At 47.5% G+C, this 19,290-nt stretch overlaps 1 protein-coding gene across 1 annotated transcript; it reads left to right on the forward strand.

The window, feature by feature from the left end:
• Nucleotides 1–135: 135 nt before the first annotated feature.
• On the forward strand, nucleotides 136–15,834 carry LOC125034919 (mucin-2-like). Its single transcript, XM_047626966.1, has 27 exons — nucleotides 136–185; nucleotides 275–518; nucleotides 1,302–1,577; nucleotides 1,736–1,907; nucleotides 1,975–2,016; nucleotides 2,161–2,475; nucleotides 2,812–2,888; nucleotides 3,029–3,080; nucleotides 3,418–4,047; nucleotides 5,340–5,569; nucleotides 6,394–6,493; nucleotides 6,591–6,763; nucleotides 7,270–7,369; nucleotides 8,079–8,696; nucleotides 8,924–8,982; nucleotides 9,411–9,558; nucleotides 9,671–9,846; nucleotides 9,969–10,015; nucleotides 10,166–10,255; nucleotides 11,133–11,244; nucleotides 11,367–11,418; nucleotides 11,606–12,121; nucleotides 12,944–13,588; nucleotides 13,776–13,886; nucleotides 14,178–14,458; nucleotides 15,501–15,514; nucleotides 15,732–15,834. Exons 1-27 carry the CDS (start codon nucleotides 136–138, stop codon nucleotides 15,832–15,834), a joined length of 5,433 nt encoding a protein of 1,810 aa, XP_047482922.1.
• The last annotated feature ends 3,456 nt before the right edge of the window (nucleotides 15,835–19,290 follow it).

Here is a 19,290-nt window from a genome sequence, read left to right on the forward strand (position 1 = left end):
CAACCAGCACACTGCCACCAACAACAGAATCGCCGACAACTGTGCCACCAACCAGCACACTGCCACCAACAACAGAACCGCCAACAACTGTGCCACCAACCACCACAGTGCCACCAATAACAGAATCGCCGACAAATGTGCCACCAACCAGCACAGTGCCACCAACATCAGAACCAAGGACAACTGTGCCACCAACAACCGAACCACCGACAAATGTGTCACCAACAACAGAACCACCAACAACAGAATCACCGACAACTGTGCCACCAATCAGCACACTGCCACCAACAACAGAACCACCAACAACTTTGCAACCAACCAGCACATTGCCACCAACAACAGCACCCCCGACAACTGAGCAACCAACCAGCACAGTGCCACCAACAACAGAACTACCGACAACTGTGCAACAAACCAGCACATTGCCACCAACAACAGCACCCCCGACAACTGAGCAACCAACCAGCACAGTGCCACCAACAACAAAACCACCGACAACTGAGCAACCAACCAGCACAGTGCCACCAACAACAGAACCGCCGACAATCGTGCCACCAACCAGCACAGTGCCACCAACAACAGAACCACCGACAACTTTGCCACCAACCAGCACAGTGCCACCAACATCAGAACCACCGACAACTGTGCCACCAACAACCGAACCACCGACAAATGTGTCACCAACAACAGAACCACCAACAACAGAATCACCGACAACTGTGCCACCAACCAGCACACTGCCACCAACAACAGAACCACCAACAACTTTGCAACCAACCAGCACAATGCCACCAACAACGGAACCACCAACAACTTTGCAACCAACCAGCACATTGCCCCCAACAACAGAACCGCCGACAATCGTGCCACCAACCAGCACAGTGCCACCAACAACAGAATCACCGACAACTTTGCCACCAACAAACACAGTGCCACCAACAGAACCACCGACAACTGTGCAACCAACCAGCACAGTGCCACCAACAACAGAACCGTCGACAATCGTGCCACCAACCAGCACAGTGCCACCAACAACAGAACCGCCGACAACTGTGCCACCAACCACCACAGTGCCACCAACAACAGAACCCCCGACAACTGTGCCACCAACCAGCACAGTGCCACCAACCAGCACAATGCAACCAACATCAGAACCACCGACAACTGTGCCACCAACCAGCATAGTGCCAACAACAACAGAACCGCCAACAACTGTACCACCAACAAAAGAACCGCCGACAACTGTGCCACCCACCAACACAGTGCCACCAACAATAGAACCACCGACAACTGTGCCACCAACCACCACAGTGCCACCAACAGCAAAACAACCGACAAGTGTGCCACCAACCAGCACAATGCAACCAACATCAAAACCACCGACAACTGTGTCACTAACCAGCACAATGCCACCAACAACAGAACCGCCGACAACTATGTCACTAACCAGTACACTGCCACCAACAACAGAACCACACACAACTGTGACACCAACTAGCACAGTGCCACCAACAACAGAACCTCCGACAACTGTGCCACTAACAAGCATAGTGCCATCAACAGAACCGCCAACAACTGTGCCACCAACCAGCACACTGCCACCAACAACAGAATCGCCGACAACTGTGCCACCAACCAGAACAGTGCCACCAACAACAGAACCGCCAACAACTGTGCCACCAACCAGCACACTGCCACCAACAACAGAATCGCCGACAACTGTGCCACCAACCAGAACAGTGCCACCAACAGAACCGCCAACAACTGTGCCACCAACCAGCACACTGCCACCAACAACAGAATCGCCGACAACTCTGCCACCAACCAGAACAGTGCCACCAACAGAACCGCCAACAACTGTGCCACCAACCAGCACACTGCCACCAACAACATAATCGCCGACAACTGTGCCACCAACCAGCACACTGCCACCAACAACAGAACCGCCAACAACTGTGCCACCAACCACCACAGTGCCACCAATAACAGAATCGCCGACAAATGTGCCACCAACCAGCACAGTGCCACCAACATCAGAACCACCGACAACTGTGCCACCAACAACCGAACCACCGACAAATGTGTCACCAACAACAGAACCACCAACAACAGAATCACCGACAACTGTGCCACCAACCAGCACACTGCCACCAACAACAGAACCACCAACAACTTTGCAACCAACCAGCACATTGCCACCAACAACAGCACCCCCGACAACTGAGCAACCAACCAGCACAGTGCCACTAACAACAGAACCACCGACAACTGTGCAACAAACCAGCATATTGCCACCAACAACAGCACCCCCGACAACTGAGCAACCAACCAGCACAGGGCCACTAACAACAGAACCACCGACAACTGTGCAACAAACCAGCATATTGCCACCAACAACAGCACCCCCGACAACTGAGCAACCAAACAGCACAGTGCCACCAACAACAGAACTGCCGACAATCGTGCCACCAACCAGCACAGTGCCACCAACAACAGAACCACCGACAACTTTGTCACCAACCAGCACAGTGCCACCAACATCAGAACCACCGACAACTGTGCCACCAACAACCGAACCACCGACAAATGTGTCACCAACAACAGAACCACCAACAACAGAATCACCGACAACTGTGCCACCAACCAGCACACTGCCACCAACAACAGAACCACCAACAACTTTGCAACCAACCAGCACAATGCCACCAACAACAGAACCACCAACAACTTTGCAACCAACCAGCACATTGCCACCAACAACAGAACCGCCGACAATCGTGCCACCAACCAGCACAGTGCCACCAACAACAGAACCAACGACAACTTTGCCACCAACAAGCACAGTGCCACCAACAGAACCACCGACAACTGTGCAACCAACCAGCACAGTGCCACCAACAACAGAACCGCCGACAATCGTGCCACCAACCAGCACAGTGCCACCAACAACAGAACCACCGACAACTGTGCCACCAACCACCACAGTGCCACCAACAACAGAACCCCCGACAACTGTGCCACCAACCAGCACAGTGCCACCAACCAGCATAATGCAACCAACATCAGAACCACCGACAACTGTGCCACCAACCAGCATAGTGCCAACAACAACAGAACCGCCAACAACTGTACCACCAACAACAGAACCGCCGACAACTGTGCCACCCACCAACACAGTGCCACCAACAATAGAACCACCGACAACTGTGCCACCAACCACCACAGTGCCACCAACAGCAAAACAACCGACAACTGTGCCACCAACCAGCACAATGCAACCAACATCAGAACCACCGACAACTGTGCCACCAACCAGCACAGTGCCACCAACAACAGAACCGCCGACAACTGTGCCACCAACCAGCATAGTGCCAACAACAACAGAACCGCCGACAACTGTGCAACCAACCAGCACAGTGCCACCAATAGAATCAACCACAATACTAACATCATCTGTAAAATCAGAAACTACACAAAATACTTTACCAGAACTTCAGCAAAAAAAAGCACAGTTACTTCAAGAAATTGAAAGACTCGAGAACCAAATTGCTGCCTCCAACGCCACTCTCACAGCTCTGCAAAACACCAATGAAGCCCTGCAACGAGTCATTGAAGCCATCGAGGAAGCCACTGGCAATTCCGGAAGGAAGCGCCGATCACTTACTTACTCTATCGATCAAGATGGCGACACTGTCACGGTCGATCCATATTGTGAGGTAAATCAGGACAATGCCGTGACTGGCAACCCAACAGATCTGCTTCTTACAATGATCAATGATCTCTCCACCAAGCTGTCCAACCTCACAACCGACCAAATCACTTGCTTCAATCAACTCATTGATAATTTCGCCACACTCGTAGAGAATGGAACCTTCGTCATCGATTCGACTGTATTAGATAACATCACGGCCGCGGTAGAAGCAGCAGGCAGTGTCGTGGGAGACCAAGTCCAATCAGTTCAATTGCTCGTCAATGTTTTACAAGAACAAAAACAAAATAAAACGGATGAGCTTGTCCAAGTGGAGAACCTAATAGCAGCAACGACAGGTGAGAAGTTATGTCTACATAATATATATATATTTTTTTCCATGTGTTTAATGTTAGTTGTATTAATGTCTCTATGACTAAATAAACGGTATTTCTTTTACAATAATCAAGAATTCATTGCAAATCACTATATATACATACAAATAAACGCATATTTACATAAATTGCCAATCATAACCACAGTAACACCGACAAACCTGCCAACTGTGCACTAATTCCTTCCACAGTGCCACCAACATCAGAACCCCCGACAACTGTGCCCCCAAAAACAGAACCGCCGACAACTGTGCCACCAACCAGCACAGTGGCGCCAACAACAGAACCACCGACAACTGTGCCACCAACAACAGAACCACCGACAACTGTGCCACCAACCAGCACAGTGGCGCCAACAACAGAACCGCCGACAACTATGCAACCCACAAGCACAAAGCCACCAACAACAGAACCACCGACTACTGTGCAACCAACCAGCATAGTGCCACCAACAACAGAACCACTGACAACTTTGCAACCAACCAACACAGTGCCACCACCAACAGAACCACCGACAACTGTGCCAACAATAACAGAACCACCGACAACTGTGCAACCAACCAGCACAGTGTCACCAACAACAGAACCACCAACAACTGTGCAACCAACCAGCACAGTGCCAACAACAACAGAACCACCGACAACTGTGCCAACCACAGAACTACCGGCAACTGTGCAACCAACCACCACAGTGCCACCAACAACAGAACCGCCGACAACTGTGCCACAAACAAGCACAGTGCCACCAACAACAGAATCGCCGACAACTTTGCAACCAACCACCACAGTGCCACCAACAACAGAACCACCGACAACTGTGCAACCAACAAGCACAGTGCCACCAACAACAGAACCGCCGACAACTTTGCAACCAACCACCACACTGCCACCAACAACAGAACCACCGACAACTGTGCCACCAACAACAGAACCACCAACAACTGTGCAACCAACCAGCACAATGCCACAGACAACAGAACCGCCGACAACTGTGTCACTAACCAGCACAGTGCCACCAACAACAGAACCACCGACAACTGTGCCACCAACCAGCACAGTGCCACCAACAACAGAACCACCGACAACTGAATCAACCAGCACAGTGCCACCAACAACAGAACTACAGACAACTGTACATCCAACCAGCACAGTGCCACCAGCAACAGAACCACCGACAACTGTGCCACCGACCAGCACAGTGCCACCAACAATAGAATCGCCGACAACTGTGCCACCGACCAGCACAGTGCCACCAGCAACAGAACCACCGACAACTGGGCCACCGACCAGCACAGTGCCACCAACAACAGAATCGCCGACAACTGTGTCACTAACCAGCACAGTGCCACCAACAATAGAATCGCCGACAACTGTGTCACTAACTAGCACAGTGCCACCAACTATAGAATCGCCGACAGCTGTGCCACCAACCAGCAAAGTGCCACCAGCAACAGAACCACCGACAACTATGCTACAAACAAGCACAGTGCCACCAACAACAGAACCACCGACAACTGTGCAACCAACCAGCACAGTGCCACCATCAACAGAACCACCGACAACTGTGCAACCAACAAGCACAGTGCCACCAACAACAGAACCGCCGACAACTTTGCAACCAACCAGCACAGTGCCACCAACAACAGAACCACCGAATCCTGTGCCACCAACAACAGAACCACCGACAACTGTGCAACCAACCAGCACAATGCCACAGACAACAGAACCGCCGAAAACTGTGCAACCAACCATCACATTGCCACCAACAACAGAACCACCGACAACTCTGCCCCCAACCAGCACAGTGCCACCAACAACAGAACCACCGCCAACTGTACAACATACCAGCACAGTGCCACCAACAACAGAACCAACGACAATTGTGCAACCAACCAACACACTGCCACCAACAACAGAACTACCGACAACTATGCCACCAACAACAGAACCACCGACAACTGTGCAACCAACTAGCACAGTGCCACCAACAACAGAACCACCGACAACTGTGCAACCAACTAGCACAGTGCCAACAACAACAGAACCACCGACTACTATGCAACCAACCAGCACAGTGCCACCAACAACAGAACCGCCGTCAACTTTGCAACCAACAAGAACAGTGCCACTAACAACAGAACCGCCGACACCTGTGGAACCAACCAGCACAGTGCCACCAACAACAGAACCGCCGACAATTGTGCAATCAACCAGCACAGTGCCACCAGCAACAGAACCACCGACAACTGTGCCACCGACCAGCACAGTGCCACCAGCAACAGAACCACCGACAACTGGGCCACCGACCAGCACAGTGCCACCAGCAACAGAACTGCCGACAACTGGGCCACCGACCAGCACAGTGCCACCAACAACAGAATCGCCGACAACTGTGTCACTAACCAGCAAAGTACCACCAACAATAGAATCGCCGACAACTGTGCCACCGACCAGCACAGTGCCACCAGCAACAGAACCGCCGACAACTGGGCCACCGACCACCACAGTGCCACCAGCAACAGAACTACCGACAATTGGGCCACCGACCAGCACAGTGCCACCAACAACAGAATCGCCGACAACTGTGTCACTAACCAGCACAGTGCCACCAACAATAGAATCGCCGAAAACTGTGTCACTGACTAGCACAGTGCCACCAACTATAGAATCGCCGACAACTGTGCCACCAACCAGCACAGTGCCACCAGCAACAGAACCACCGACAACTGTGCCACAAACAAGCACAGTGCCACTAGCAACAGAACCGCCGACAACTGTGTCACTAACCAGCACAGTGACACCAAAAACAGAACCACCGACAACTGTGCCACCAACCAGCACAGTGCCACCAACAACAGAACCACCGACAATTGTGCAACCAACCAGCACAGTGCCACCAACAACAGAACCACCGACAACTATGCCACCAACAACAGAACCACCGACAACTGTGCAACAAACCAGAACAGTGCCACCAACAACAGAACCACCGACAACTATGCCACCAACAACAGAACCGCTGACAACTGTGCCACCAACCACCACAGTGCCACCAGCAACAGAACCATCCACAAATGTGCCACCAACCAGCACAGTGCCACCAACAACAGAACCGCCGACAACTCGGCCACCAACCAGCACAGTGCCACCAACAACAGAACCGGCGACAACTGTGCCACCAACCAGCACAGTGCCACCAGCAACAGAACCCCCGATAAATGTGCCACCAACCACCACAGTGCCACCAGCAACAGAACCATCCACAAATGTGCCACCAACCAGCACAGTGCCACCAACAACAGAACCGCCGACAACTGTGCCACCAACCAGCACAGTGCCACCAACAACAGAACCACCGACAACTATGCCACCAACAACAGAATCACCGACAACTGTGCCACCAACAAGCACAGTGCCACCAACAACAGAACCACCGACAACTGGGCCACCGACCAGCACAGTACCACCAACAACAGAACCGCCGACAACTGTGCAACCAACAACAGAACCACCGACAACTGTCCAACCAACCAGCACAGTGCCACCAACAACAGAACCACCGACAACTGTGCAACCAACCAACACAGTGCCACCAACAACAGAACCGCCGACAACTGTGCAACCAACCAGCCTAGCGCCACCAACAACAGAACCACCGACAACTGTGCCACCAACCAGTACAGTGCCACCAACAACAGAACCGCCGACAACTGTGCAACCAACCAGCCTAGCGCCACCAACAACAGAACCACCGACAACTTGGCCACCGACCAGCACAGTACCACCAACAACAGAACCGCCGACAACTGTGCCACCAACAACAGAACCACCGACAACTATGCCACCAACAACAGAACCACCGACAACTGTCCAACCAACCAGCACAGTGCCACCAACAACAGAACCACCGACAACTGTGCAACCAACCAGCACAGTGCCACCAACAACAGAACCGCCGACAACTGTGCAACCAACCAGCACAGTGCCACCAACAGAATCAACCACAATACTAACAACATCTGTAAAACCTGAAACTACACAAAATACTTTACCAGAACTTCAGCAAAAAAAAGCACAGTTACTTCAAGAAATTGAAAGACTCGAGAACCAAATTGCTGCCTCCAACGCCACTCTCACAGCTCTGCAAAACACCAATGAAGCCCTGCAACGAGTCATTGAAGCCATCGAGGAAGCCACTGGCAATTCCGGAAGGAAGCGCCGATCACTTACTTACTCTATCGATCAAGATGGCGACACTGTCACGGTCGATCCATATTGTGAGGTAAATCAGGACAATGCCGTGACTGGCAACCCAACAGATCTGCTTCTTACAATGATCAATGATCTCTCCACCAAGCTGTCCAACCTCACAACCGACCAAATCACTTGCTTCAATCAACTCATTGATAATTTCGCCACACTCGTAGAGAATGGAACCTTCGTCATCGATTCGACTGTATTAGATAACATCACGGCCGCGGTAGAAGCAGCAGGCAGTGTCGTGGGAGACCAAGTCCAATCAGTTCAATTGCTCGTCAATGTTTTACAAGAACAAAAACAAAATAAAACGGATGAGCTTGTCCAAGTGGAGAACCTAATAGCAGCAACGACAGGTGAGAAGTTATGTCTACATAATATATATATATTTTTTTCCATGTGTTTAATGTTAGTTGTATTAATGTCTCTATGACTAAATAAACGGTATTTCTTTTACAATAATCAAGAATTCATTGCAAATCACTATATATACATACAAATAAACGCATATTTACATAAATTGCCAATCATAACCACAGTATCACCAACAAACCTGCCAACTGTGCACTAATTCCTTCCACAGTGCCACCAACATCAGAACCCCCGACAACTGTGCCCCCAAAAACAGAACCGCCGACAACTGTGCCACCAACCAGCACAGTGCCACCAACAACAGAACCAACGACAACTATGCCACCAACAACAGAACCACCGACAACTGTGCCACCAACCAGCAAAGTATCAAGAACAACAAAATCACCGACAACTGTGCCACCAACCACCACAGTGCCACCAACAACAGAATCACCGACAACTGTGCCACCAACCAGCACAGTGCCAACAACAACAGAACCACCGACAACTGTGCCACCAACCAGCACAGTGCCACCAACAACAGAACCGCCGACAACTGTGCAACCAACCAGCACAGTGCCACCAACAACAGAACCGCCGTCAACTTTGCAACCAACCAGAACAGTGCCACCAACAACAGAACCGCCGACACCTGTGCCACCAACCAGCACAGTGCCACCAACAGCAGAACCACCGACAACTCTGCAACCAACCAGAACAGTGCCACCAACAACAGAACCGCCGACAATTGTGAAACAAACCAGCACAGTGCCAGCAACAACAGAATCGCCGACAACTGTGTCACTAACCAGCACAGTGCCACCAACAACAGAACCGCCGTCAACTTTGCAACCAACCACCACAGTGCCACCAACAACAGAACCGCCGACACCTGTGCAACCAACCAGCACAGTGCCACCAACAACAGAATCGCCGACAACTGTGGAACCAACTAGTACAGTGCCACCAAAAACAGAACCACCGACAACTGTGCAACCAACCAGCAAAGTGCTACCAACAACAGAACCGCTGACAACTGTGCAAACAACCAGCACAGTCCCGCCGACAACAGAACAGCCGAAAACTGTGCAACCAACCAGCAGAGTGCCACCAACAACAGAACAGCCGAAAACTGTGCAACCAACCAGCAGAGTGCCACCAACAACAGAACCGCCGACAACTGTGCAACCAACCAGCACAGTGCCACCAACAACAGAACCACCGACAACTATGCTACCAACAACAGAACCGCCAACAACTGTGCAACCAACCAGCACAGTGCCAGCAACAACAGAATCGCCGACAATTGTGCCACCAACCAGTACAGTGCCACCAACAACAGAACCGGCGACAACTGTGCAACCAACCAGTACAGTGCCACCAACAACAGAACCACCGACAACTGTGCAACCAACCAGCACAGTGCCACCAACAACAGAACCACCGACAACTGTGCAACCAACCAACACAGTGCCACCAACAACAGAACCGCCGTCAACTTTGCAACCAACCAGAACAGTGCCCCCAACAACAGAACTACCGACAACTGTGCCACCAACAAGCACAGTGCCACCAACAACAGGACCGCCGACAACTGTGCCACCAACAACAGAACCGCCGACAACTGGGCCACCAACCAGCACAGTGCCACTAACAACAGAACCGCCGACAACTGTGTCACCAACAACAGAACCGCCGACAACTGTGCAACCAACCAGCACAGTGCCAGCAACAACAGAATCGCCGACAATTGTGCCACCAACCAGCACAGTGCCACCAACAACAGAACCGGCGACAATTGTGCAACCAACCACCACAGTGCCACTAACAACAGAACCGCCGACATCTGTGCCACCAACAACAGAACCGGCGACAACTGTGCAACCAACCAGTACAGTGCCACCAACAACAGAACCACCGACAACTGTGCAACCAACCAGCACAGTGCCACCAACAACAGAACCACCGACAACTGTGCAACCAACCAGCACAGTGCCACCAACAACAGAACCGCCGTCAACTTTGCAACCAACCAGAACAGTGCCACCAACAACAGAACCGGCGACAACTGTGCCACCAACAAGCACAGTGCCACCAACAACAGAACTGGCGACAACTGTGCAACCAACCAGCAAAGTGCCATCAACAACAGAATCGCCGACAACTGTGCCACCAACCAGCACAGTGCCACCAACAACAGAACCGCCGTCAACTTTGCAACCAACCAGAACAGTGCCACCAACAACAGAACCGGCGACAACTGTGCCACCAACAAGCACAGTGCCACCAACAACAGAACCACCGACAACTTTGCAACCAACCAGCAAAGTGCCATCAACAACAGAATCGCCGACAACTGTGCCACCAACCAGCAGAGTGCCACCAACCAGCAGAGTGCCACCAACAACAGAATCGCCGACAACTGTGCCACCAACCAGCACAGTGCCACCAACAACAGAATCGCCGACAACTGGGCCACCAACAACAGAATCGCCGATAACTGCGCAACCAACCACCACAGTGCCACTGGCAACAGAACCGCCGACAACTGTGCCACCAACCACCACAGTGCCAACAACAACAGAACCACCGACACCAGTGCCACCAACAACAGAACCACCGACAACTGTGCCACCAACAACAGAACCGCCGACAACTCTGCCACCAACTAGCACAGTGCCACCAACCAGCACAGTGCCACCAACAGCAGAACCACTGACAACTGTGCCACCAACAACAGAACCGCCGACAACTGTGCCACCAACCAGCACATTGCCACCAACAACAGAACCGCAGACAACTGTGCAACCAACCAGCACATTGCCATCAACAACAGAACCGCCGACAACAGTGCCACCAACAACCACTGCACCACCAACAGTGCCACCAACAACCACAGTACCGCCAACAGTGCCACCAACAACCACAGAACCGCCAACATTGCCACCAACAACCACAGTACCGCCAACAGTGTCACCAACTACCACTGCACCACCAACAATGCCACCAACAACCTCAAAACCGCCAACAGTGCCACCAACAACCACTGCACCACCAACAATGCCCCCAACAACCACAGTACCGCCAACAGTCCCACCTACATCAGAGCGGCCAACAACTAGAATGCCACTAATAACCACAGTATCACCAACGGTGCCACAAACATCAAGGTTGCCAATCACCACGGTGCCACTAACAGCCACAGTACCGCCAACAGTGCCACCAACAACGGGTCTGCCAACCACCATAGTACCGCCAACTGTGTCACCAACAACCACAGTGGCACCCACAACAACTTCACCTCCAACAGCGGTTTCTACAGAGTTCCCTGCTACCGCCACAACAACTTCACCTCCAACAGCGGTTTCTACAGAGTTCCCTGCTACCGCCACAACATTCACTGTTACACCCCTGTTGACGATACCAGGTCAGCTTGTATGAGAGCAACAGTTATTGGGTCGGATGTCATTTTATAAAGAGCAAGTTTTGTGTAGATGGATGCTTCTTTTCTTGTAGTTTTTGTGTGTATATGTGTTGTGTGTATGTGCATGTGCATGACTGTATGTATTATTATATTTAGTCATAAATGCATCCATGCATGTACATGTTCATCTGTTTTTGAATACGTGGATACTGATATATTTGATGTATGCTTTTCTACACTCACACACACACGCAAACACACATACACATATAATTACAGATACATACATACACACATACATACATAGAAACAGTGGTAACAATATGTATATATGTATAAGTATGTATATGTATACATATATATAGAGATGTATATGTATATATATACATATACATATACATATATATAGACATATACACTTAAATGCATATATATATATATATATATATATATATATATTTATATATATGTATATATATATATATATGTATATAGATGTATATATATATACATATATATGTGTGTGTGTGTGTTTGTGTATACACACACACACACGTATATACATGTGTGTATATATACATGTGTATATATATATATATATATATATATATATGTGTGTGTGTGTGTGTGTGTGTGTGCGCGTGTTCATATATATATATATATATATATGCATGCACAAACATAGGCACAGACATGCATATATATACACACACACATATATATATACATATGCACATCCATGCACACACAGACTTATATATATATATATATATATATATATATATATAGCATCGACAATTGAAGCAGATATTTCCTTTGAAACAGGAACGGTTCCTGAATCCACTCGTCCTCCAGGAACACCTACGATGCCCCCATCGACACCAACAGCACCTGCAGCAACAACTGTTTTGACAGAACTGGAACAAAGGAAGAAACAACTGGAAGAGGAGCTGGAACAGCTTCAAACTGCAATTGCTGCCAACAATGCTACCGCCAGCGCTCTTGCAGAAACGGAAGCAGCGTTGCAGCGAGTCATTGATGCCATAAGTAATAGTGGAAGCCACAAGAGGAGAAGACGATCCCCTACTTACGCTGTCAACCAAAGTGACGACACTGTGACAGTCGATCCATATTGTGAGGTAAATGAGGACAATGCCTTAACTGGGGACCCAACAGATCTGCTTCTTACAATGATCAACGATCTCTCCACCAAGCTATCCAACCTCACAACCGACCAAATCACCTGTTTCAATGAACTCATTGGTCATTTTGCTACACTCATAGAGAATGGAACGTTCGTCATCGATTCTAGTGTAGTCGGCAATATTACAGCCGCTGCAGAGGCAGCAAGCAGCGCCGTGGGAGAACAGGTTGAGTCTTTAGAGGCTCTCATTTCGAATCTACAGTCGCAGGCAGAGGAAAAGAATTCCGAACTCAATGAACTGCAAAGTGAACCTACGTCTACAGCAGGCAAGAACATACATTTCCTTTACCGTGGTTTCACCCATTTTATCAAATATCACAGCAGTAGGAAATATGACTGTTATCTTTGAGATTTCCTCCTGGTAGCCCTGAGCTCAAAGACAAAAAGGCAAAAGAAAGATTTAATATAATTAGTAATGCCATGCAGTTCAATCACCTCGTATTAAAATCACAGCGAGTGTTACTTCTCTCTTACTTATTGCTCTTAGCAGTGACATAAATTACATCTGTGCTTATTTCCATATCTTCTATAGAGACCCTTACGATCTCTGGGACTTCAACTATCGTAACAGAAACTGTTTTTGAACGCACACACAGACACACACATATTTATATACATAAGTATATACACATATAGAAATATATATATATATATATATATAGATATACATACATATATATATGTATATTTATATTTGTGTATATACATATACAAATATAAATTTGTAAAAAAAAAAAAAAAAAAAAAAAAAAAAAGCCCATTAATACCTCTAGTCTAGGCATCTCTAGTCTTCTTTTTAATCATCTATTCCTCCTGATTGTAAAATAATTCTCAACATATACATCCTTTTGTCAGGTTCGACTTCAGCAAGCACCGCCTCAGTGATTTCAACGGTAACAGAAGCAATATTGCCCACAACCACAGAGCTGCCTTCAAACTCTACTGAGAAATTGCTAGAAACAGTTACCTTACCTGAAACATCGACCATTGAAGGAGAAACTGTCTTTGAAACAGTGACTCTTCCTGAAACATCGACCATTGAAGGAGAAACCGCCTTTGAAACAGTGACGCTTCCTGAAACATCTACCACTGAAGCACCAACAATTATGCCACAAACAACAGAACCACCGACAGCTGTGCAACCAACCAGCACAGTGCCACCAACAACAGAACCACCGACAACTGAGCAACCAACCACCACAGTGCCACCAACAATAGAACCGCCGACAACTGTGCAACCAACCACCACAGTGCCACCAACAACAGAACCGCCGACAACTGTGCAACCAACCAGCACAGTGCCACCAACAACAGAACCGCCGACAACTGTGCAACCAACCACCACAGTGCCACCAACAACAGAACCGCCGACAACTGTGCCACCAACCAGCACAGTGCCACCAACAACAGAATCGCCGACAACTGTGCCACCAACCACCACAGTGCCACTTACAACAGAACCGCCGACAACTGTGCAACCAACCAGCACAGTGCCACCAAAAACAGAATCGCCGACAACTGTGCCACCAACCACCACAGTGCCACCAACAACAGAACCGCCGACAACTGTGCAACCAATAAGTACAGTGCCACCAACAACAGAACCACTGACAACTGTGCAACCAACCAGCACAGTGCCACCAATAACAGAACCGCCGACAACTGTGCAACCAACCAGCACAGTGCCACCAATAACAGAACCGCCGACAACTGTGCCACAAACAACAGAACCGCCGACAACTGTGCCACCAACCACCACAGTGCCACCAACAACAGAACCGCCGACAACTGTGCAACCAACCAGCACAGTGCCACCAACCAGCACAGTGCCACCAACAGCAGAAACACCGACAACTGTGCCACCAACAAAAGAACCGCCGACAACTGTGTCACCAACCAGCACAGTGCCACCAACAACAGAACCGCCGACAACTGTGCTACCAACCAGCACAGTGCCACCAATAACAGAACCGCCGACAACTGTGCCACCAACCAGCACAGTGCCACCAACAACAGAACCGCCGACAACTGTGCAACCAACCAGCACAGTGCCACCAACCAGCACAGTGCCACCAATAACAGAACCGCCGACAACTGTGCCACCAACCAGCACAGTGCCACCAACCAGCACAGTGCCACTAACAGCAGAACCACCGACAACTGTGCAACCAACAACAGAACAGCCGACAACTGTGCCACCAACCAGCACATTGCCACCAACAACAGAACCGCCAACAACAGTGCCACCAACAACCAGTGTACCACCAACAGTGCCACCAACAACCACAGTACCGCTAACAGTGCCACCAACAATCACTGCACCACCAACAGTGCCACCAACAACCACAGTACCGCCAACAGTGCCACCAACAACCACTGCACCACCAACAATGCTACCAACAACCACAGAACCGCCAACAGTGCCACCAACAACCACTGCACCACCAACAGTGCCCCCAACAACCACAGTACCGCCAACAGTCCGACCTACATCAGAGCGGCCAACAACTAGAATGCCACTAATAACCACAGTATCACCAACGGTGCCACAAACATCAAGGTTGCCAATCACCACGGTGCCACTAACAGCCACAGTACCGCCAACAGTGCCACCAACAACGGGTCTGCCAACCACCATAGTACCGCCAACTGTGTCACCAACAACCACAGTGGCACCCACAACAACTTCACCTCCAACAGCGGTTTCTACAGAGTTCCCTGCTACCGCCACAACATTCACTGTTACACCCCTGTTGACGATGCCAGGTCAGCTTGTATGAGAACAACAGTTATTGGGTCGGATGTCATTTTATAAAGAGCAAGTTTTGTGTAGATGGATGCTTCTTTACTTGTTGCTTTTGTGTGTATATATGTGTTGTGTGTATGTGCATGTGCATGACTGTATGTATTATTATATTTAGTCATAAATGCATCCATGCATGTACATGTTCATCTGTTTTTGAATACGTGGATACTGATATATTTGATGTATGCTTTTCTACACTCACACACACACGCAAACACACATACACATATAATTACAGATACATACATACACACATACATACATAGAAACAGTGGTAACAATATGTATATATAAGTATGTATATGTATACATATATATAGAGATGTATATGTATAATATATACATATACATATACATATATATATAGACATATACACTTAAATGCATATATATATATATATATATATATGTGTGTGTGTGTGTGTGTGTGTGTGTGTGTGTATAGATGTATAATATAAACATATACATATACATATATATAGACATATACACTTAAATGCATATATATATATATATATATATATATATACATATATATGTGTGTGTGTGTGTTTGTGCATACACACACACACACGTATATACATGTGTGTGTATATACATGTGTATATATATCTATATGTGTGTGTGTGTGTGTGCGCGCGTGTTCATATATATATATGCATGCACAAACATAGGCACAGACACACACATATATATATACATATGCACATCCATGCACACACAGAGACTTTTATATATATACACACATATATATATATATATATATATATATATATATAGCATCGACAATTGAAGCAGATATTTCCTTTGAAACAGGAACGGTTCCTGAATCCACTCGTCCTCCAGGAACACCTACGATGCCCCCATCGACACCAACAGCACCTGCAGCAACAACTGTTTTGACAGAACTGGAACAAAGGAAGAAACAACTGGAAGAGGAGCTGGAACAGCTTCAAACTGCAATTGCTGCCAACAATGCTACCGCCAGCGCTCTTGCAGAAACGGAAGCAGCGTTGCAGCGAGTCATTGATGCCATAAGTAATAGTGGAAGCCACAAGAGGAGAAGACGATCCCCTACTTACGCTGTCAACCAAGGTGACGACACTGTGACAGTCGATCCATATTGTGAGGTAAATGAGGACAATGCCTTAACTGGGGACCCAACAGATCTGCTTCTTACAATGATCAACGATCTCTCCACCAAGCTATCCAACCTCACAACCGACCAAATCACCTGTTTCAATGAACTCATTGGTCATTTTGCTACACTCATAGAGAATGGAACGTTCGTCATCGATTCTAGTGTAGTCGGCAATATTACAGCCGCTGCAGAGGCAGCAAGCAGCGCCGTGGGAGAACAGATTGGGTCTTTAGAGACTCTCATTTCGAATCTACAAACGCAGGTAGAGGAAAAGATTGCCGAACTCAATGGGTTAGAAAGTGAACCTACGTCTACAACAGGTAAGGACTTCCACTTCTTTTACCGTGGTTTCTCCCATTTTAACAAGCATCACGAGTAACAGGAAAAATGATCATTACCTTTGAAATTTTATCCTGGTAGCTAAAAATAGGGCAACTAGTAATGCTATGCGGTTTAATAATCTGATAATAAAATCATTATCCTTTATCTGTTACTGCATTTATTCTAAAGCTAATGCAAACGCTGATGTGCGTGTTACTACTCTTTTTCTTATTGGTCTTTGCATTGACATATAAATTACATCCGTGCTTATTTCCACAGCTTCAACAGCGACCCTTACGATATCTGGGACTTCAACTATTGTAACAGAAATTGTTTCTGAAACAAGTACGTTATCCGAAACAACGACAATGGAAACGGAAACTGTTTTTGAAACTGGTACCTTCCCCGAAACATCGACAATAATTTTACCTGAGACATCGTCATTTGAAACAGAAACTGTTTTTGAAACTGTTACTTTATCTGAAACATCGACAATAATATTGCCTGAAACAACGACCGTTGAAACAGAAACTGTTTTTGAAACAATTACTTTACCTGAAACATCCTCAATAGAAACAGATACTGTTTTTGAACCTGTTACTTTACCTGAAACATCGACTGTAATTTTACCTGAAACATCGACAATTCAAACAGAAACTGTTTTTGAAACTGTTACCTTACCTGAAACATCGACTGTAATTTTGCCTGAAACATCGACAATTGAAACAGAAACTGTTACCTTACCTGAAACATCGACTGTAATTTTGCCTGAAACATCGACAATTCAAACAGAAACTGTTACCTTACCTGAAACATCGACTGTAATTTTGCCTGAAACATCGACAATTGAAACAGAAACTGTTACCTTACCTGAAACATCGACTGTAATTTTGCCTGAAACATCGACAATTGAAACAGAAACTGTTACCTTACCTGAAACATCGACTGTAATTTTGCCAGAAACATCGACAACTGAAACAGAAACTGTTTTTGAAACTGTTACCTTACCTGAAACATCGACTGTAATTTTGCCTGAAACATCGACAATTGAAACAGAAACTGTTACCTTACCTGAAACATCGACTGTAATTTTGCCTGAAACATCGACAATTGAAACAGAAACTGTTTTTGAAACTGTTACCTTACCTGAAACATCGACTGTAATTTTGCCTGAAACATCGACAATTGAAACAGAAACTGTTTTTGAAACTGTTACTTTACCTGAAACATCGACTGTAATTTTGCCTGAAACATCGACAATTCAAACAGAAACTGTTTTTGAAACTGTTACTTTACCTGAAACATCGACTGTAATTTTGCCTGAAACATCGACAATTGAAACAGAAACTGTTTTTGAAACTGTTACCTTACCTGAAACATCGACAATAATATTGCCTGAAACAACGACCGTTGAAACAGAAACTGTTTTTGAAACAATTACTTTACCTGAAACATCCTCAATTGAAACAGAAACTGTTTTTGAAACTGTTACCTTACCTGAAACATCGACTGTAATTTTGCCTGAAACATCGACAATTGAAACAGAAACTGTTACCTTACCTGAAACATCGACTGTAATTTTGCCAGAAACATCGACAACTGAAACAGAAACTGTTTTTGAAACTGTTACTTTACCTGAAACATCGACTGTAATTTTGCCTGAAACATCGACAATTGAAACAGAAACTGTTTTTGAAACT

Source organism: Penaeus chinensis, chromosome 19 (genome assembly GCF_019202785.1).
Source record: "Penaeus chinensis breed Huanghai No. 1 chromosome 19, ASM1920278v2, whole genome shotgun sequence".
In the NCBI taxonomy this organism is placed as follows: Eukaryota; Metazoa; Arthropoda; class Malacostraca; order Decapoda; family Penaeidae; genus Penaeus; species Penaeus chinensis.

Excerpts from the sequence above, each read along its gene's own strand:
- LOC125034919 (XM_047626966.1), top strand. The coding sequence starts at position 136 with ATGTGCCACCAACCAGCACAGTGCCACCAACATCAGAACCAAGGACAA. Across the intron at positions 2,017-2,160 it reads GACAAATGTGCCACCAACCA|AACCACCAACAACTTTGCAA; the intron begins GCACAGTGCCAC and ends CACCAACAACAG. Across the intron at positions 5,570-6,393 it reads CTATGCTACAAACAAGCACA|CACAGTGCCACCAGCAACAG; the intron begins GTGCCACCAACA and ends GCCACCGACCAG.